The 21,945-nt window shown below is 48.9% G+C and overlaps 1 protein-coding gene across 1 annotated transcript in view; it reads left to right on the top strand.

Annotated features, from left to right (window-relative positions):
- Xxylt1 (xyloside xylosyltransferase 1) overlaps positions 1 to 21,945 on the top strand; it is a 141,015-nt gene that overhangs the window by 21,049 nt on the left and 98,021 nt on the right. Inside the window, exon 2 of the mRNA XM_036204030.1 lies at positions 11,959 to 12,106. Within this exon, the coding sequence (XP_036059923.1) occupies positions 11,959 to 12,106 (148 nt within the window). The remainder of the gene's footprint in view (positions 1 to 11,958; positions 12,107 to 21,945) is intronic.

The following is a 21,945-nucleotide window of genomic DNA, read 5'->3' as shown; positions in this document are numbered from 1 at the left end:
TTGTGTGACCCGTGCAGCATCTGGACTTGATGTATGAAACTCCTGAGGGATTTGTTAGAGCCCGGAACTATGAGAGAACAGCTCACTGGCCCATGAGAACGCTCTGCTCTGAGGGCTTGGCCTCAGACCCCAGGGTGAGGGAGGGCTGTGAGAATCCATGAGAAGGTGCAGAGAGAGGGCAGTGGCCCCTGAAGAGCCTTCTTGACCTGCCCCACAGAGGGTATGAAGCCAAAAGTCCTGTTCTCATAAACCATCTTCATTCTTCCATGTGCCCCTCAGCCCTGTCCCTTGCTGTTGTAATTTTGATGTGGTGGGGGATTTTAATCTGCTTGTTTCACTTATGGGACCTTTATGTTATGGTGTAGGGTCATGGTGTTTCTGATCATGTTGTCTTGTTTCATGCTTATTGTTCATAGAGTATGTTGTCACCTTTATTTTATAAGCTGTTCTGTGAGTTTCTGACTTTTTGAGACAGGATATCAAGATATATTAGGCTTTAAGTGAGGATGTTTCCCATAGGCCCAATACATATAGGCATTCACAGCTCACAGTCTGGTCATTGACCCATCACTGAGGATGGAAGCCCCAGCCAGGCAGAGTTCAGCTGTGACGTGGGGGAAATGATGTTCTCAAACATGTTCCCAGGTGCTGACCTGTCCTGCCATTCAGAAGTAAAACATAGCTAAAGGTAAATCCCACCCCGTGTCTTCCAGCCTCTCCTTGAGGGTATCCTGTCCCAGATGAGAAGTTGGGCACTTTGTAGAATTTATTTTTATTTTCATTTCCATCTCACATATATGTATACATGATATATACTTATTATGTGTGCTAGTCAGCTTTTTTTTTTTTTTGTCAACTTGATACAAGTTAGAGTTATTTGAAAAAAGGAATTTCAGTAGAGATAATGCCTGTCTGATTGGTCTGTAGGCAAGTCAGTGGGGGCATTTTCTTGATTAAATTGATGTGGAAGTGTAGCTGGAAGTTTTCTTGTGTCCTGCCTGGGCCCTGTGGCTGAGCCAAATCTGTCCTACCCACAACTCACAGCCGCTTGGTCCCAAATACACACACACAGGCTTATATTAATTTTAACTGCTCAGCCATTAGCTCAGGCTTACTATTGACTAGCCCTTACACCTCAAATCAGCCCATTTCTGTCAATCTATATGTCGCCATGTGTTCCATGGCTTTACCTGTGTGCCATTACATGCTGCTTCCTGGATGGCGGGATGTGATCTCCTGACTCAGCCTTCCTCTTCCCAGAATTCTCCTTGTCTAATTATCCCGCCTGTATTTCCTGCCTGGCTAATGGCCAGTCAGTGTTTTATCAACCAATCAGAGCAACACATTCACAGCATCCAGAGTGACATCACCCGTCCTGGAAGGGCCTGGCCCATTGTGGGCAATGCCACTCCTGGGCAAGTGGTTTGAGGATGTATAAGAAAGGTAGCTGAGCCAGCCAGGGAAAGCAAGTCAGTAAGCAGAGTTCCTCCATGGTCCCTGCTTCAGTTCCTGCCTTGAGTTCCTGCCCTGGCTGCCTTTGATGGTAGGCTGTGATGTGGGTGTGTAAGTGAAATAAACCCTTTCATCCCAGATTGGTTCTGGTTGTGGTGTTTATCACTGCAATAGAAAGTGAGCCGGGGTATTCTGCTGTGTTAGTAAGCAGTTATAAAAATGTTATTTTTTTATTTTTTTTCAGAGCTGAGGACTGAACTCAGGGCCTTGTGCTTGTAGGCAAGCGCTCTACCACTGAGTTAAATCCCCAACCCCAAAATGTTCTTATATATATCATTTGATACTTCAGTTTCCCCTCAAATGATGGTGTTGAGATTTACTGCTACAGTGGATAAATGTAGTCTTACTGGTCATTTTAGCTGCTATGTAGTGTTTTATTTTGCTCAGGCCTCATTTTACCCATTTCCTTCTGGAAGAAGGCTGGGGCCTCGCTTTACCACCCAAGACCTCACTTCACCGAACACCCAGGAACATACTCACAGATGTGGTCTGCCATTCTGGTCACTCACCCAGAGACCCCAGACCTTACTTAACCCAGAGGCGTTAGCTGTTTCTCAACAAGGCACCCTCAGCTTTCCAGGAGGCTGCTAAGCCCTTTCTCACCTCAGCATCCACCCACCCACCCACACCCTCTCCTGTGTGCTCAGGCTGACTCCCTTCTCTGCCACCTTTGGGACAGGAACAGACCTCTGGAAATGGGTGCGGCAAATTTGGGGCAGCTATTGTGACTGCTGGCAGGCTTTGGAGAGAGGCTTTGGTTATCTCCAGTTTTCAGTGTCTCTGGGAGGAGGGTAGTGAGAGGGGTGGGTACCCAGCCTTAGTGGGAATAACCTTTTACCTGGGCTTATCTGTTCCCTTCCCAGAGCTGCAGGAAAAGGCCCTGGGTCTGACTTTGTCTCCTTCTGTGACTTGCCTTGTAGCCTGTACCCCAGCCCACCTCACTGGGTCCAATTTCCTGTCCGAATCCACAGAGTTGAGTTGGTGGTATTACATGGGTGGCCTCCCCTTTAAGATGTGAGCTGTGAACCCTCCCCTTTATTTAAGGTGTGAACTGTGAACCTTCCCCTTTAAGAAGTGAGCTGTGAATCCTCCCCTTTAAGGTGTGAACTGTGAACCTTCCCCTTTAAAATATGAGCTGTGAACTGGTTTGGGTTGGGTTCCATAGCATGTAAATTTATGATCTTACCCAGTTGCTGGCTCATCCTTGCCACATAGGGTGTCCTAGACTAAATACATGGTGTGGAACTTCTTGCCTCCCTGAAAAATTTAAAACTCAGATATCTTCCTTGGTTTGGAGAATTTCTCTGAAGACTCTTCTCCTGGTCTGCCTGTGCCATCCTGCCCAACCTGGCTGTCACTTGATTGCCATCCCTCTTAATAAAGTTTCCCTTTTAGATTTTAAAGGAAAACCTTCCTTTCCTTTAAGGTCCCATCATATTGTCTCTGATAGAATGGACTGCCTTTTGTTTTTTTTTAAAATACTGTCCCATCTCAAGGCCTGATGATGGCCTCCCTGGTCACATCCCAAGGCCTGATGATGGCTTCTCTGATCACAAGGCTCTCTCCTGGTGAAGCTCATATCTGAAGAGTAACTTCATGGCAGCTCCCTTCCTGAACTGACCACCGAAGTCTTTTTCTAACAATGGCTGGTGTGACACACCGTGTGCATGTCACCCCCTTTGATCTTGCCGTTACATTTCGCCACAGGCTGCTAGGAATGAGCCTTCAGAGACCAGCTGGCCTGGGTGGGGACCCGGCTTGACAGACAGTGATCTAGGGCTCCCCACGACCTGCGGTCTCCTCCCTGAACCACAGAGCACCTGTGCTCAGCTAACTGGACTGCTTTTGCAAAGCCTGAGGATGTGCTCAGAGTCCAGTGGCATTGGCGAATGCAGACTTATAATGACAGAGGCAAGCTTGGGGCTGCAGCCAGCCCTTGAGACAAGGGGATGCTGCTTTTCCTGACCAGTGTGCAACGGCATCCCGTTTTTCTGCTCTCTACAACGTAACGGTCAGTGTTTACGTGGGCTTTGTGTGTGCCAGGCACTGTCAAGGAGCCTGGTTTCTCGGTGAAGGGAAGAGGTAGACAGACAAAATGTCCTGACCTAGTGGAGCCTACATTCTGTGGCGAAGATTTAATGAGCAACCAAAGCTGTCCACACTGTTGCCTGAGAGAAGTGAAGGAGGGCTAGGTTTCATGTTATGACTGTTCTACAAAAGGCAGATGAATGAGCTGTCCAGTATTCAGGCAGCTCAGGAAATGATGTGGGAGGTCAGCAGGGTAGGAAGGGTCAGGAGTATGGAGCCCTCAAGAGAGCTCCCTGCAGGCAGAGGAGCCCCACTGAAGGTGGTATTGGGTGGAGGGCAGGATCTGATTTTATAGCTAGGTGCAGGATGCTGGCACTGGTCAGCAGCCTATACCCGCTCCTCCCATGAAATGGTTTCTGGGCCTCCTTGCCACCTTGGCCATTGACTTTGGATGCATTAGTGTTTGACCCTTGCCTCCCTGCAGCATGATTTCTAGAGTGGAATTTGCCTGTGTGGCTCCAAGCAGAGGGGGTCTGCTGCCACCTTCCTTCTCTAGGTGACTGGGATCTCTGGACTAGGATCATGTGGGGTGGTATAAAGTGAATGCCCCAACCTCATCCCAGATCCTGATCCTGACTTTCTGGGGTCAGTGCACTAGCCAGGCCCTTGGTGAGAGCCTGTGCTCAACGAAGCTGAAGACTCTCCAGGGCGGCGGATGGAACTGTCTGTCAGCTTTGTTCCTTAAGACATAAGGTTCCCTGGTGGTGGTTTGACTTTCTGTTACCCATCATCCCGAGACCCATCTCTTTTTGGGTTGTATTTCTCCTTGCCCTTGTCAAAAAAAGGGTGGGGGTATGAACCCTGCTGAAAGGTTGGTAATCACAGGACTTCCTGGGAATGGCCGATGGTGCAGAAGTACGAGGGGAAATGGGTGCAGGGGGCAGGCAGACAGGTGTGCTGTCCTGATGGACACAGTGGGGCCCGGGGCAGGGCTCTCACTTTTGAACCATGAGGGAAGCAGGCCCTGAGAACAGCCCTTTGAAATGCATTTAGGAACTAGATGAGTGGGCTCTGATTTCCTCCAGCTGCCTGCCTGAGCTTCTGTCAGGCGGAATTACATTCGTGGAGGAACTCTTGCAGAAAGAAGTAAGTCACATGGAGGTTCGGGGTGTGTTTGTGTGTGTGTGTCACAGTGTGCTTCGTTTCTTTTCTCGTAAAATCTGTTCACTTTTACCTTTTCCATTTACAGCTAACAAAGGCAGGCCTTGGTTCTCTTATCCCAGGGGGCCTTTGTTTCCAAAGTTAGTTATTGGAGAGGGCAGCATATAGCCATGCCGACTGATGGTGTTTAGAGGACTCATCAGGAACTAAAAACAGAGAGATCAGTGATCTCTTGCTCACTCCATCTGTCACTCACACATCTGTCCTTCCTGGTCAGGAAGACTTGGTTTAAGGAAACACCCCTGATGGGATTTTAGAATAACCTTTAAGAACCAGGCACAGTTCCCTGAAGCATCTCACAGGTAGGATAGGAGATTGACCAGACAGCATCCTGACCAGAAGACCAAGGGTTAAAACAGGGCCATGTTCCTCCAGGTTTAGAATAAGTCCTGGGAACTAGAAATTTCTTTTCTTTAGGTATGTTCAGGGGCAGGAAGATCCCTGGACTTGAAAAGAGCTGCCATTTTCTTGGTTTTTTTGGGGGGTGGGGTGGGGAGCAGGTCCTGCATGGCAACTGTTGTGTTTTGAGGTGTCAAGTTGTCTCTCCTGTCTGGACTCATGATTTCTGCCATATGTGATGTGCTGGCCAGGAGCTGGGGAGGGCGGAAGTGAAGGACTGAACATGTAAAAATTTGACGTGTCAGGTGGTGATAGGTTCCTGGAGAAAAGGAAGCTGCTCATTCAGTGGCCAGAGCAGATTGTGTGCATGTGATGTGAAAATGTGTGTGGTGCATCTGTGTTACTGGGGTGCAGGCTCTTAGCTACATTTTGTGGTGAAGAAGAGATCTTAGCATCATATACTTTGATACCTAAGTGAAAAGATCCAAAGGAGATGGCCAGTGCAAAGACTCCGAGGTTGCAGGTGCTTGCTCTGTCTGTGGGTCTGGAGGAGTTTGTTAGCACAGTTTTCTTCCCCACATAGAAAGAAGCCATCACATTCCTGATGGGGATCAATGAGGTCTATTTTTTCTTCAGAAAATCATTTTCCTTCAGCTCTTGTTGGAATCGATTACTGAGCTCTCAAATATTAGTCATGCATTTGTGGAACTGGCTAGCCTTGGGTGGTGGGTATTGGGGGGGACACCAGCCTGTGTTGGGGCCCACCTTCCTCCCACCCACAACACTCAGGAGAAGTCATTCTGTTGTGCTAGTCTCCCATATTTCCTGAAGAGTGTTTCTGGGCTAGGAGGATAATAGAGGACCCGCCCTCCCCCCCCCTGCCCTCCCCATCCCCCCCCCCCCCATCTTAGTGGTCGTTACCATCTTTACCAGAAACAGTTGTGACTACTTGCTAATGACCCTCAAAGTCAGGGCTTATGAAAGGAGGGAGTGGGGAGGGCCACTGGACTCTTCCTGAGATTCAGTCACTCTGGCATCTTCCTCCCAGCTGTAGGTAGTTTTGCCCCTGTTGCTCGCGGTTTAGGGAAGTGTTCGTCTGTGTAGTGTGGAAGGCTGGCCGAAAGGGGACTCCATCTGCGCAGCTGTGGGAAAGTCTTCGCACTAGCTCTGGGAGATGCGGCTGCTTTGGGATCACCCACGCTCCTTTAAGTAGCTGCTGCTCACCATGTCCTGTCAGGAAGCACAATGAACCCCTTGGTTCAGCAAGCTAGGCTTGGGCGCGGATCTTTACTTTGGTCTGTTGTGGGTGCCCTGTGGGGTGAGTAGGTGTTTACATCTCTTCAGGAAAGATTAATGGTCAGAGGGAAAGCAGCTTCTCTTTGGGAATGTGTCCAGTGCCTGTCACCAGGAAAGACCTACCTGTCTGCTTCATGTCATCCCAGGTGGCCTTCTGGGACTGACTGGGAGAAAGATTATTTTCCACTGTGGAGTCCATATCCCATAGTGGCTTTTCCTGATCCATTAAGACTCCTTTAGGACAGTGTTTAATGTACCTGGGGTGGGGTTGGTTCTCTGTCTGTCTGTCTGGTGTACGTGTGTGTGTGTGTGTGTGTGTGTGTGTGTGTGTGAGAGAGAGAGAGAGAGAGAGAGAGAGAGAGAGAGAGAGAGAGAGAGAGAGAGAGAGAGAGACAGACAGACAGACAGACAGACAGACATGGACATATCCACATATGTGTGGAGGCCTAGGGTGGTTGTCAGGTGTCCTCCTCAGCCTGCTCACCTTACTTTTAGACAAGGTTTCTCACTGAACTCAGACTCACTGATTTGACTAGACTGACGGACAGTAAGCCCCAGAGAGCCTCCTTCGTTCAGCAGTGCAGCTCTGGGCCTGGCCCAGGGCGCTGAGTGTACAGGCTGGGACCTGTCACTTCCTTCAGCCTGTCTAGGACACTGAAGGGCCGGCTAGCTGTGGTTCCTGCCTAGGGTGTCCTGGGTCTGGTATCTGGAGCTGCCTGTGTGAAAAGGCACCCTAGCTGTGCTGAAAACAGCAGCAGGATCATCTGTCCCTCTCAAGCACCGCTTTGTGCCTTGTTGGGGGAACGTCTGCCAGGACCCCCATTCTGCGACAGGTTAGGGTGGTGGAGTATTTTGCTAGGGCAGCCAGGCGCCTAGAGCATCCTGCCATTGACTCCAGGACTGTGATTTACTAATGATGCCTCTGTCTCTTGTGTCTCTGGAAGAACTAACTGTTCCACATCACTGGAGAGATTCCAGACCAGAGTCGGGCCTGTGACACGGTAATGTTGTGGGGTTGTGTTGGCTAGTTTTACCATGTTAACACAAACCTAGACACACCTGGGAAGAAGCAGTCTCCTCTGAGGAACTGCCTCCATCCCATGGGCTGGTGGGCACGTCTGCGGGAGCATTTTCGTGATTGTTAGTGATACGGGAGAGCCTGGCCCACTGTGAAATGTGCGTGTGAGTCTGGGCTGTGTAAGAGATAAAGCTGAGCAGTCCATGGCTAGCAAGCCAGAACGGAGCTTTCATCTGTGGCTGCTGTTCAAGCTCCTGTCCTGAGTTCCTGCCCTGGCATCTATCCCTTGATGGTGGACTGTAACCTGTAAGAGGAAATGAACCCTTTCCTCCCGAAGTTGCTTTGGTCACGTGTTCCTCACTGCAACAAGGAGCCAACTAAGACAGTGTTGTTGGCTTGTCCCCCATTGGTGGCCAGTTCTGTTGGCGGCAGAGTCTAGATGTTGCTGCAGCACCCTTCCCATGCTGGATATGAACCTGTGGACAGTGGAGACATTCTTGTCATGGAGACATTCTTGTCATTCCCGCGGGAGATGGATGCTGTCGCTACACCGGGCTTGGTTGTGGTATCATTGCTCTCTTCCTGAGTGTGGATGACCTCCTCCCATGCTGCCTCTGGCTGACTGCCCCCCACCCCCCTGTCTGCAGCTGCAGGGGCAGCCTCAGGGTTTCCTGGAAACTGCATCTCCCATGCCCAAGGCCAGCTCGTTACCTACCTCCTTGGCTCTAACCGTGCCTGGCTCCCAGTGGGTTTGTCTTCAGTAAATGAGTTTTCCTCAATTGAGCTAAGGGTTTGGGATGCTTTAGGTCCTCAGGGAGGGTTTCTAGGAGCTGTGGCCTGGTTCCTCTGGCCAGTGAGAGTGTCTGCGCCTGCCTGGCACAGGATCAGCTGTGGCTGCCTGTGCTGCCTGTGCTGGCTTTCAAGGCTGTAAGTGGTAAGAGTGTGATTTGCTTGGTAGAGTGAGGCCAGACACCCCCGTCCCGGAAAACCATCCTTTCTGACTTGTTTTCCTAGAGCCCTTACGGTCAGTGTTTTCTCTAGACACACTTGATATTGAACAGCAAACTCTTGGAGGACACTTAGTCTAAGAATTCTTTGTCTTTACTGAATTTGGATTTGTGTCTCTTAACGTAACTCATTAAAGATAAAAGGAGGCAAAGGGGCTTAACACAGATTAGTCATCATTCCTGATAGATGGACGACTGAGTCATTATTGGTGAGAAATATTGTTATGAGCCAATCCTGTAAGTGTCACAAGTGTCTAATAGAGGCTGGCTAGAGGCCGCCTGCCTCGTTGCTGTGCGCGTGGTAAGTCATGGGCTGGGGCACTTCCAGCAGCTTCTGCAGGAGCTCAGACTGGGCTCCATCCTGCACACCAGAAGTGGTACACTCTGGTGACCCGGTCAGTGTCCCCAGGCATTGCTGTTGGGTCATGTGACAGACTTGAGGAAGAAGCTTTTAGGTTGAGTGTGGGTAATGTTCTGTAATTAATAGGGTTTGAAGTTTTCAGATGTATATATGTAAATAAAGAGACAAAAGCTCCAAGTGGTGACCCGACATTTGTCATCTGCGTCCCTGTGAATCACAGGCTTGCATTGGCATAAGCCGTGTTCTGACCCGCTCACTGGCTGACCCACCGCCTTCAGTAACCAGCACGTGACACTCCCGGTCTCCTGGGCTCTGTGGCAGTTCTTCCTTAGCTCTTGAGGCAGGGCTTTGCAGCCCTCAGCCAGGCACTGGGGACTGCACTGGACCTGGTGCTCCATGGTGTCCAGGCTTGATGCTGTCTGAGGAGATCACAGTCTGCAGACCCACATCCTACCTGGGAGACTGAGCATTTTGATTCACAGTTGGTGTCTGTGGCTAGTTTCCTGCTCTATGAGTAATCCATGGAATATATTCATGTTCCTTTAAGTAGATTTATTATCTGAAATATTCATTGGAGCGGGCTAAACAGAACAGCTCTTGGAACAAATGTACTGAGTCCAGTGTGTCCTTATAAATCTATTAATGCCGATGGGATAGTCGTTGCCTTGGAAGCTTGGGTGAGATGAGGCTGGTGGGGGCAGTGAGTAGGCTGCTGACAGTACTTTGGCTCTCTGCACTTGGCTGTGGCTGAGGCAAGCCCTGCCCACATCACATGTATATTTCCCCAACACAAACACACACACCACACACACAAACACACACACACACCACACCACATACACACCACACAAACCACACCACACGCACACCACACACATGCGCGCGCACACCCCCCCACACACACACCACACATACCACATACACACCACACATACCACATACACACCACACACATATATCACACACACATACACATACCACACACACACACACACACACTATACATACTACATACACACCACACAAACCAAACCACACACACACCACACACACACACACACACACACACACACACATACCACATACATACCATACAAACCACACACCACATACACACACACACACATACCACATACACACCACACAAACCATACACACACACCACACATACCACATACACACCACACAAACCATGCCACACATACCACATACACACCACACACCACACATACCACATACACACCACACACCACACATACCACATACACACCACACACACACACATCACATACACACCATACAAACCACACACCACACACACACCACACACACACACATCACATACACACCATATAAACCACACACCACATACCACACATACCACATACACACCACACAAACCACACACCATACACAGACCACACGCACACCACATACACACCACACAAACCACACCACACACACACACACCACACACATACCACATACACATCACACCACACACAGACCACACGCCACACATACCACATACACACCACACAAACCACACACCACACATATACACCACACACACACACATACCACACACACACCACACACCAAACAAACCACACAACACATACGTGATCACATGAGTGATATCTGATCTGTGGGGAGGGATTCAGCGCACTGGGCACAGCTGGGACAGGCTGTGAGGCTGAGGGGTGAGAGCACCTTAGCAGCCCTGAGAGGGGAGCTTGTCCCCAGGAACCCTAGTGGTCACCACAAGGGTAGCAGATGCTGCCATCCTGTGTCTCCCACGAAGAGACTGAGGCTCTTGCCCTAAGTGTGGTTCCTTCAGGCTGTAAACCTGTGTCAGTGGCCTGGCCTGAATGCAGCCAGCTGTTACAGGGCAAGAAACACCCATAGCCAGTGAAGCCCCATGTGAAATGGGGTGCAGGAGGGGCCTGGAGCATCATGGGAGGTGAGAAAGCTGGGGGAGCTTCTGGGAGAGGGAGCTCCATTCACGGGGTGGGGTAGGGGCGGAAGAGCAGGTGGGGGTTTATAAGGACACAGGTCATAAAGGAGCGCCTGATGGGTGGGATGAGGATGACGGTTCAGTTTTGCTCAGTCGTGAGGGTGCAGGCCTCGCTGGGGGATTTGGACCCAAGGCAAGTGAGCTTTGGAGGTTTGGAAGCTAAGAAGAGAGATACAAATCTGTGTATCTGGAAGATGACTGAGGTGCAACAGAGGATGTTCTGAGGGGATGAAGTTGAGATGCAGGGAAGCCACAGGGCAGCGCCAGAGGCTGCAGAGAGGTGTGGGAGAGATGTGGTTTGGGATTAGAGTTGAGAAATAGCAAGAACCGGCCTAGCTGAGAGGCCAGAGAAAAAGAACAGTCAGGAAAGGAATGAGGGAAAGCAGCACCTTGGGAGCAAAACGTCAAGAAATCTTAACAAAGCTTTTACAGACAGCTTCAGGATTTAAAGTCGTATGGATCCGACTTTAGGGAGCAATAAGTCGTGATAAACTAAGTCGGGTTTCTTGCTGGTTTGAGACAGGGTCCTGTTCTGTAGCACAGGCTGGCCTTGAACTTAGAGTGTTCTGCCTCAGCCTCTGGAGTGCTAGAACTCCTGGGAGTGAGCCACCATCCTGAACTAAGCTCAGTCGTGTTTTAAAGGTTGAAAGAGACTGAGCACAGAGTAAACCCGAACTGGAGGAATACAGTTTAGAGAGGAGAAAGAAATCCTAGATTCTAGACAAAAGCAGAACCACTGGAGGGGAGCCAGCGATGCGGGCTGGGCGCGCGACCAGAGGCTCTGAAAGCTGGGAGTGTGGTGACGTGGGAAACCTGGCCAGAGCCTTGGGCAGTGGGGACGGGAAATAGGCACGGAGCTCAGCTGTTTGACCTGTCTCCTGATGGCGTGGCCACTAACAAGACCCGGGAGCTGGGCCCACGCCCGCCCTCCTCCAGCCTGTCCACTGTCCTGTCCCCGACAGTGCCCCCGACAGTGCCCCCGTCGTCATAGCCAGCCCCTGTGCTGCCTGGACCCCCTCCTCATGGCCCCTCCCCACCCCCTTCGCTCCTCAGAGATCTTGGCTCCACCCTGTGTCTGCCTCCTGGGCTCAGGTGTGTTCTGAGGTCTAGAACTGAGACAATTGGCTAACTCTTGGGGTTTTCCTGCTCCCGACTCCAGGTCATCTTCCATGATGTTGCTGTGCTGACAGACAAGCTCTTCCCCATCGTGGAGGCCATGCAGAAGCACTTCAGTGCTGGCTCGGGGACCTACTACAGCGACTCCATCTTCTTCCTCTCAGTTGCCATGCACCAGATCATGCCCAAAGGTAACCTGGACTGCCGGGCACTGGCCCTGGGGTGGCAGACTCTATGCACTTCTGGGCTCACGATGGCTGGTGCCCTGTTTGTGAGGAAGGCAGCGGCTTCCACTTGCTACATCTCTAGTCCTGTGCAGTCACATAAACCCAGACGCTGTCATCACCTACAGCTCATACAGTCACTCAAGTGGACTGTGATTGACACATAGACCCAGACGCTGTCATCACCTACAGCTCATACAGTCACTCAAGTGGACTGTGATTGACACATAGACCCAGACGCTGTCATCACCTACAGCTCATACAGTCACTCAAGTGGACTGTGATTGACACATAGACCCAGACGCTGTCATCACCTACAGCTCATACAGTCACTCAAGTGGACTGTGATTGACACATAGACCCAGACGCTGTCATCACCTACAGCTCATACAGTCACTCAAGTGGACTGTGATTGACACATAGACCCAGACGCTGTCATCACCTACAGCTCATACAGTCACTCAAGTGGACTGTGATTGACACATAGACCCAGACGCTGTCATCACCTACAGCTCATACAGTCACTCAAGTGGACTGTGATTGACACATAGACCCAGACGCTGTCATCACCTACAGCTCATACAGGCACTCAAGTGGCAGAGCTAGAGTTTGAAGTCACTCCATCTGATTTACATTCCTGCCTCTCCAGATAGCTTTGTCCCTTCAGATGACCCACGTGGGAATGCCCGGGACAGGTGTAGCTCCTGTTCCCTTAAAGTCCAAGAATGCCCGGGACAGGTGTAGCTCCTGTTCCCTTAAAGTCCAAGATTGGGTGCTGGCCGCTGCTCTGCCACCAGCCGTGGACATGGCTTTGGCTAAGGCACTTTGTGTCTTTGTGTCGCTGTGGTCAGAAAGCCAGCGAGCAGTGCTGTGCCTCTGCGGCGGTGTCTGGGTCCTGTTCTGCCAGGGAGTCTGCTGCTGCAAGAAACGTGGCCCTGTTGCCAGGGTCTGGGCCAGCAGGTGGTTTGGAGTCCCTGCGGTGTTTGAAGGGATGCTTTGTTCTCAGACATGGCGAATGCTGTCCTGGGTTCGTTCTTTATTGCTGTTCTTTGTGTTTCTGTGTTCATCATGGACGCTACTGCTGCGCCCTGGCTGATGGCTTGGTTCCTGTGTGACTGCTGTGTTCCTGCTGTGGTGGTTGTTTAGTTTATTTCTGGGGAAAGTGAGAAGGGGTGTGCCGGGCCTGGGAGGCAGGGTTAGCCTGTGTTCCCAGAGCCCTGTGTTTGGACTTGGAGATCGGGGTTCCAGAGATGCCAGTCTCTGTGAACTGTTTGCCTACTTTGTTGTTCGTACTGTAAAGGTCACCCCACAGACCTAAAGAACTGAAAAATACGTGTATCCCCTTGTGCTGGCCCTAAGGAGGTCCTCATGTGTAAGAGGCAAGTGCTCTACCACTTGAGTTACACCCTTCTCCTCTCTTCTGATTTGAAAGTAGATTCATTTATAAAATAGCTGGGAATGATAAGGAAACAGAAGAAGTTTTGTTTTTACACCACATGGTATCAGCATGGCTAATTCCTGCTATTTTCTAGTATTTCCCGGACACATAGCATTTTAAAGATTTGGGCAAGGTAGGGGTTAGATTTGTGTTCAGGGCCTCTGAGTCTTTTTGATGTGTCCAGATCTGAAACTGAGCTTTCAGTTCAGCCCAGAGAACAAGCAAGCAATGGGTCAGCAAAGCCGTCAGTGACGCACCTCCCCCTGCTGTGTATAATTCCAGTCTTTGCAGGCTTCCTCAGGTGGTTCTGTTAGCCAGATGAGGCTTGGTTCACCGCGTACTTCCCTGTCCTGGGCTGGCTCACTGCTTACTGTTGGCTTTTTAATATTATAAAATAGACTGTGGCAGATGTCCACATGCAGAAGATGATCTTCTCTCCTTAGGATTGTTTCCACAAGACTGATGTCTTCCCAAGGGTGGGATGTCTAAGCCAAAGGTGATCCTTCCAAAGGCAGGTGTGTCAGCCCCCAGTGCCCCAGGGTGGGCTTGTGTGAGTGGGGTCTGTGCTGCTTTCTAGCCCCAGGTGTCTGGCCTTTTGTGCAGCTTGGTAGCTGTGTCAGACTCTCAGCCAGCCTTCTCCCACTTGACAGAAACATCCTGCTGAGTCTTGGGTGAGCGGGGTCTCCTGGGCTTTTATTCCAATGTCCAGACTGCATTCTACCTCATCTACTTGCACAGCCCCATGAAGCTTCTAGGTCCTGACCTCCACCCTCTCCTCTGCTGTGACCCTCCAGAATAGCCTGGCTGGGGTAGGATGGGGAAGGCAGCCCTATGTTCCATGCATTAACTGTCCCCTGGAAGCAGTGTTAGGAAAACCACATCTGCAGAGTGGTGCCCCAGGAAAAACGGGAGGGTAGGCCAGGTGTGGCAGTCTGGCTTTGATTTTTCTCAGTCCTTGTTTTTCTTGTGCTTGCTCAAGGGCTCACGTGGCTAGCTGGCCCGGCCTGCTGCCCACACTTGCTGTCCCTCCGTGGACCTGTGGCCACTCTCCGCTCCTCCTCGCGCATCCTCAGGGCTTTGCTCTCTTTCTGCCCATGGTGTTACTTTTGTCACTGTTGAAAGCACCTTATGCAATAACAGATAAAATCTGTGCCTTTACGGGAACTGCAGGGAGCGAAGGACAGCCCCTGTGGGCTCCCTGGTGTCCCTGTCCCATGTGACCCGGCTCTAGGGAGCCATCAGCTTGGCATAGGAACGTACCAGGGAGGGCAGCTCTTGCAGACTGAGCTCGGACGTGTGCTGTGTGGAATGTCAGGTTCTCCCTGGTCAGGGCAGGCAGTACCCTTCCTGGTCTAACATGTCCCCTAGGAAGGCAGTCCTGTCCTGGGGCCATCAGTGTCATTTGCCTTTGCCAAGGGGGTGCTGCTTGTACGCCGAGGTCCAGCCACTCCACTGGGTCAGGGAGTCTTGCCAGGCTGCTGCTTGGGCTCAGGTTGAGTGGGGCAAGTGGCGTGGTCTAGCAGCCAGGGCAGATGGCATGAAGATCTGCCAGTTCTGGGGGTTTCAGAAGAGAACGCGTGAGGCATTTTGCAGGAAGGCTTTGTGGAGGAGGTGGTACTTGAGATGAACCTTGTGAGATGTTTTTTTACCTCATGGTAGTGATAGTGGGTTGGGAAGGCTAGGGGTTGTTGGGGAAATGTGCGTACTGTCCATATCGAAGAAAGCATCAGGCTACCTGCTGGACAGTAGTGAGGATGGGGAGGGGACCTGGGGAGGGTGGTAAAGGACTGGCTGGCTGTTAGCGGGCTTGGCCCTGGGTGAAGGAGATAGCCTTTACAGCATTCTTGATAAGGAGGGTTCCGAATGGCTTTGTGCATCAGGAAAGCTGACCATTCTTCAAGGTACAGATGGTGGGATCTAGTTATATACCTTTCTGTGTGTCTGTGTCTGGGCACCATGGGACCTGGCAAGGCCCAATGGGGCCTGTCTGGCCTCAGCAACAAACCTGCTAGAGAGTGTATACACATGGGTGCATGGCTTCATGAGCACCTGTGTATGCATGGATAATGAGGCAAGCAGCCCTGAAACCCGACAGCTCCAGTATGTAGTCTCTATTGCCACAGATCCCAAGCCTGGAGGGCTTTTGCACTTGGCAACATTTATACACATCCCCCCCCCCCCCCCCAGACAAGGTCTTATTCTCTATAGACCAAGCTGGCCTTGAACTCAGAGAGAGCTGATTGCCTCTGCCTCCTAAGTGCTGGGATTAAAGGTGTGTGCCAATGCTTCCGGCCTCACCTGTAGTTTTTAAGTGCTCTGTATTAGTCAGGGTCTCTAGAGGAACAGAACTTATAGAATGAAAATATATATAATATATAATAAGTAATATGGGATTTATCAGAATGATTTATAGGCTGAGGTCCAGCTAGTACAACAATGGCTGTCTACCAATGGAAGCTTCCAGAACCCAATAGTTGTTCAGTCCATGAGGCTGGATGGCCCATTTGGTCTTCAGTGTACACTGGAATCCTGAAGAAGTAGGCTGTAATGCCAGTGAAGGAGTGGACTTGCCAGCAAGAGTGACAGGAAGAAGGCGAAGAGAGAGCGAGCTTCCCTCTCCCCTGTCCTTTATACAGGCTGACAGCAGAACATGGCTCAGATTAAAGGTGGGTCTTCTGACCTCAGAGATAGACTGGGTCCCACATGTAAAAGCAAAGAGCCTTTATTCCAAGCTCAGAGCGTGGACTCTGAGGCAGTGGTGAGAGCCCCCAGCCCAGGCAGGGCGGGTTTTCTCATAGCAGAGGTTGGGGATTTCCAGGGTTCAGGACGCTGATTGGCTGACATTTGTCTGGGGGTGTAGGGAATGTTTGGAATGTCAGGTATTTCCCCTTAGATGCTTCCCCTCTGGGTGGGATCAGCTCATGGCTTCTCCTGGATCCCAGTGTTGCCTGCCAGTAAGCCTGCCTCGGTGTCCCTTAGAGTCATCAGGGTGTGATCTCCGGGCCTTTCTGCTCCTTGAGGTGCCTGACACGGATCTCCATTAGCCACTCCAGCTTTTCAGTTCCTTCCATTGTGACCACTCTCCCCTCTGGTGCCTCTCTGCCTCTGTCCCTGGTCTCCTGATCTGTTTTGCCTCATTGGGAGTGTGTTAAACTGCTCTCCCCCCGGGTGAGCACTTCTGTCTGGCTGTGCTGGGCCTCTTGGCAGTAATCTATATGGAATATATTTTGCTCTTCTTTTCTTTTCTTTTTGGATTGTCTGTCTGCCATGTCCAAATGGAGGCTCCACCGGACAGGAACTTCCCAGTATTGAGAACAACCCAGATATAGAGTAGGCATCCAGTAGGTATTTGCCAATTAAGTTATAAAATAAATAAACTTCCATTAGGTGTACATTGTGAATTACTTGGTCATAGCACCAACCCATTGCCTTGACCATCTTCTGAGCCATTGTAGATTCATCTGGATATGCTAGCAGCCGATGCAGATTTTGGATGGCTCTTGCAGGTGGGGAACAGCCAGAGTTTGAATTTCTCAGAAAACCATTCCATGAGCCCCACTAGAGGACACACTCTGGACTCTGGGTTCTGGTGGAGCTGGGGAGCCCCCGACTGCCAGTGTTAAGTATGGCGTGAGGGAGGACATTCTCATATGGAAGACAGCAAAGGAAAAAACAGATACTGGGCACTAGCCTAAATGAAAACATGTGTGTCCTAAACAAAGGTTGTGAACATGTGTCCACTGATTCCAGGGAAAGCTGTTTTCTGGCAGCTGCTCTGGAGTGAATTAGGGCATTTGGTGCCTCTTACTCTGATGGGGGACAGCTGAGCAGATTTTTCATAAATACTAAAAATAGTAATGTGGTTCAGACCTCTTCTTACTAATTTAAGGCTGGAAGCTGATTCTCAGCTGATGGAAACCGTGGCCATGTTGGCTGAATAGTGGCATCTTGCCTTTAGTTATTCCACAGGCTTCTATGTTTGAATTTTTCAAGGTTCCAGCTGGCTTGTATTATTGCCTTGAGGTTAACCAGCTGGTGTTGTTTGCAAGGTACTGAGGCCAGTGCTGCTGGCTGCCCTTGGGGTGGGGAAGGGAGAACCCAAGTGAGGGGGGTGGTTATAGCAAGCACTCACAGGAGCTGCTTCTGCCCTGTCTGCTCTTAGGAGGAAGCTAGGGACGAATTTTCAGGGAGAACAGACCAGACACTGTCACTTCAGTCAGTAGTCTGAGGGAGAGCTTTGAGTGGGGGTGGGGAGGGGCAGGTGTCAGGCTTTGAAGGCTGGGGCCAAGGCTGAGAGATGGTAGAGCAGGCCTTTAAGGGCATGGCGCTGGATGGGCAGTCTGGGCTTCAGCCCAGATGGCATCTGGTGCCTCTTCAAATTGTAAGAAACATCAAATAAGAATCTTTTCTATTACATACTATAAAACTTGTGTTTAGGACAAGGAGTTAAGATACAACATTTCCTATTAAATGTTACAAAACTTGTGTTTAGGACAAGGAGTTAAGATATTTTTATCTCCCCCACCTTATAAGATTTGCAGATGTTTTAGTTCTCCTCACCCAGGAATTCAGTGGTCAAGGGCAGCCCCACCTTCCCACTCCACTTATGTCTGGTGTGCCAGTTCTCTTTAGACAACCCAACTGATTGTGAGGTCATACCCCATTCAGTGTGGAAAAGGCAGCCACCACCTTCCTTGGAATGCAAACCACTTGGTTTGTAAAATCATATCCTGCCTCCATGTGCTTGCTCTTCAGGCACACCATCCTAAAGAAGAGTGGAGTCTATGTGTGCAGATGCTTCAGTTGGGGTGGTGATCTTACTCTGTGATCCCAAACTTACTTCTGACAAGTCGGTGTTGAGCTCCAATCTGCCCAGTGTGGTTACCACATACCACTGGAATTGTTTGCTCTGTATTTTCTCTTAGTCTCTGTACAGTTTGGACATCTGGGTCTCTAAAGAAAGAGTGTAGGTATAGTTTTTCTGTGTCCTGGCAGCTGTTTCCAAATAACCACATGGAAACTTACTAATTATAAATGGTTGGCTGATACCTCAGGCTTGTTACTAACTAGCTCTTACAACTTAAACTAACCCATATTTCTTTATCTACCTTCTGCCATGTGGTGGTACCTTCTATCAGCACAGCATGTCCATCTCGTCCTTGCCCCGTGTCTCCTGGTGACTCCTCAGACTCTGCCCTTCTTCCTCCCCATATTTTCTCTGCCCTGAAAATCCTGCCTAACTATCTACCAATCAGCTTTTTATTAACAATGAGAGCAATACATTTTTACAGTGTACCTGAAGGCCACAACATTTCTCCCTTTTTGTCTAAATAAAAAAGGAGGGTTTTAACTTTAACATAGTAAAATTATACTACAAAACCAATTATCAAGTAAGAATTACAGTTACAATATCTAGTCTGCAGGAAGCCATGAGAGTATACAGCAGGTGACAAGTAGTATTTAACAGATTGACCCACCAGACCCACCTAATGGGGAGCCCCACCAGGCAAGGCCATGGAGTCACTGACTGTAAATGACTGGTTATTTCTGTCTGTAAATTTTCTCATGTGCCACTTCATTTTTTCCCTAATAATAGCTGTGGGTATTTTCTCTACTGTTTGTGTGTTTATTACAAGAATATATTCCATCTTTGGGCACACATACTTCTGTGGATGGTCAGGAAGATGATTTCTGCTGAAGCTGTATAATTCTAATAGTAATAGAATATTTTTCATAATTGTTACAGGAAAGTAATAGTATTTTCAGTCACAAAGACAGCTAATTTTAGACTTCAGAACATATTCAAAGCAAACTGGTTGCCCCTGGAGACGATTATAGTAGGATGAATTCCCAGGTGTTGTTTATCGCTGATTCAAGGTCAGGCTTGAAGCAACTTTGGTAGACATAACTCCCTGCAGTAATTGACTTTTTGCACATAGTCCCAGCCTCAGTTTATGTTACAGGCTCAAGGTTCAGCCAACTGTTTATTTTCTGTCTGGGAACCCTCACCAACGTAGAGCTACGTGCATGGCCAAGCGTTACTCACTGGCTGGTCAATGTGACCTACCTAGTCTGGGAGAAACTGTGGCTTCTGTGTTATGAGAATGGGTCAGACCCTAAAATGTAACACTTAATTTGTTCAAAGTTGGGCAGAGAGAAGAGGAGATGTGGGAGTTTGTGTGTGCGTGTGTGTGTGAGAGAGAGCTGCTGTGAAAAGAGGTGTACAGTGTGAGTGTGTGTTAGTGTGTGTGGGTGTGCAGAAGGAGTAATGTGAGAGTGAATGGATGAGAAAAGAGTGAATAAATGATGTAATAACGTGAAGGAATGTAGCAGAGCAGAGAGAAGAAATGTGTACAGAAGAGAGAAGTGGAGCTATGTAAAAAGAGATGTCAAGGAAAATGAAGAGAAAAGAGATGTATCTGTGCAAAAGAGGTATGTAGCTGTGTGGAGAATATGTGTGGAATGTAACTTGATGGTGTGGAGAATGTAACAAGGTGGAATGTATCTATGTGGAGACAGATTTTCAGAGAATGAGACTTTTAAGATGAAGTAAAAGAGAAAGTATCAGAAAGCATATATGTTTCCTTATTTACCCCTCAGGTAGAAAAAGTCTAGCCCTTGACCCATTTGTGGATTTTTTTACATACCCTGGAGGTGGCCTTGGAGCAGGCTCGACAAAGGCCATAAGTACCAGTCCATTTGTATTTGGCAAATTTAGAGAAAATACTCTATTATTTATCTTGTCTTTGTGAGTCTAAAGTTTTATACCTAATTTATCTTTTTATCATAACTAAGGAAAACTTTAATTTTAATTATTTAGTTTTTAATTCCCTTAAAGACCCCAGAAGGGTGTAATGTTACCTAATGACAAGGACATCTGGCTGCCTGGACAGTCACCCAGAGTTCTTCTGTAATGTTGGGACATCCAACTTTGGCCTACTATATCAGACAGACATTTTTAACAGACAGAATTTTTGAAGGACTGTCCTACCTTGTCTTGGCAAAGATTGGCAGTCATTTTCTTTTGCATCCTGATGGTCCAGTTTGGACAGTAACTGAGCAATTGAGGCAAGGGCAGTTTCTTTGCCCAGATGACTAGCTTTTGCCATAAAAAAAACAAACTCCATATGGAGTTTCTTTGATACCCATCATCTTCTCTGGAATATATTTGTGCTGCTAGGAGCAGACATGTCTCACTGTCATGAGAAGTCTCAAGTTATTAAACATACTAAATGCCATATTCTATAGGTCTTTGAAGTGTTTGAAGAACATCTTTCTATCTAAATATATCTGTGTAAGATCTTGAAAACATATCTAACATGACTGTAAGTTTGATTGTTATAAAAAGTTTGACTGTTATAGATGACTATTAATCTGTATTTCTTAGTTATACATTATATTTTTAAATGAGTTGTATAAGCACAATACCCCAAATAAGGGTAGAAACATATGGGGCATACATGGGCTGCAAAGAGGGTGTCGAGAGAAAATCAGACAAATAGAGCTTAAGCTTTAAGCTGTTTACAAACAGAGTAGATGCAAAGGATGATGTGGAGAGGAAGTTAGCCTAAGCTGTTTATGCAGAGAGTAGATACAAAAGATGGCTGAGAGGAAGTTAGCTTGGGTTGTTTGTATAGAGATTTGATTCAAATGGTGAGGAAGGAAGTTAGCTCAAGTTATTTATGCTAAGATACTAAAAACAGAACATGATGTCAGGGCATAAGCAACTTGTAAATAGGGTGACCTTTAAAATGATTGGTTGGTTCCTTCACCCCCTCCTAGGGTTCTGAGGTTTTCCTCCTTTTTACCAAGTTCTTACTTGACTTGACTCCCTGCTGCACCTGATTGTCTCCGGGTAAGAGTGAGGCTGGGGAATGGGCGAGAGGTGCGCACTTACCTTTCCTTGGTTCCAGGCCACCTCTTCACAGGTGACCTAGTTCCTGGTGGGGCAGGTCCCCACAGCTGGCACCCTAACGTGGGGCTTGAAGTACTTCAGCGGAGGCCAAGCAGTCTTCCAGGGTAAGTGAAACCCTCAGTATGGGTAATGAAACCTCCTCAAGTGATAAGCCAGCCCTCAAGGTCCTGCATTATATATTTAAGTCTAGAGGGCTTAAAATTTCTAAAAGTAATGTTGTCGCTACCTGGGAGATTATAATTCTCCTTGCCTTTTGGGCGCCTAATGCCAACCTTTTCTCCTGTAGTACTTGGGCCCAAATGGAAAAGTTGGCAAGAGAAAGGGAAAAACATTTTGGCATGCTGCTGCCCCTGGGCTTCTACCCACTATCACAGCCTTTAAGGTGGCTTTTGACTCGGATTCTCTGCCACACCCTTCTCAGGAGTCAAAGAGGGAGAATGATTCTCCCCAAGG

This window comes from Onychomys torridus, chromosome 12, assembly GCF_903995425.1.
Source record: "Onychomys torridus chromosome 12, mOncTor1.1, whole genome shotgun sequence".
Classification (NCBI taxonomy): domain Eukaryota; kingdom Metazoa; phylum Chordata; class Mammalia; order Rodentia; family Cricetidae; genus Onychomys; species Onychomys torridus.
This window is presented reverse-complemented; position numbering and strand designations above follow the sequence as displayed.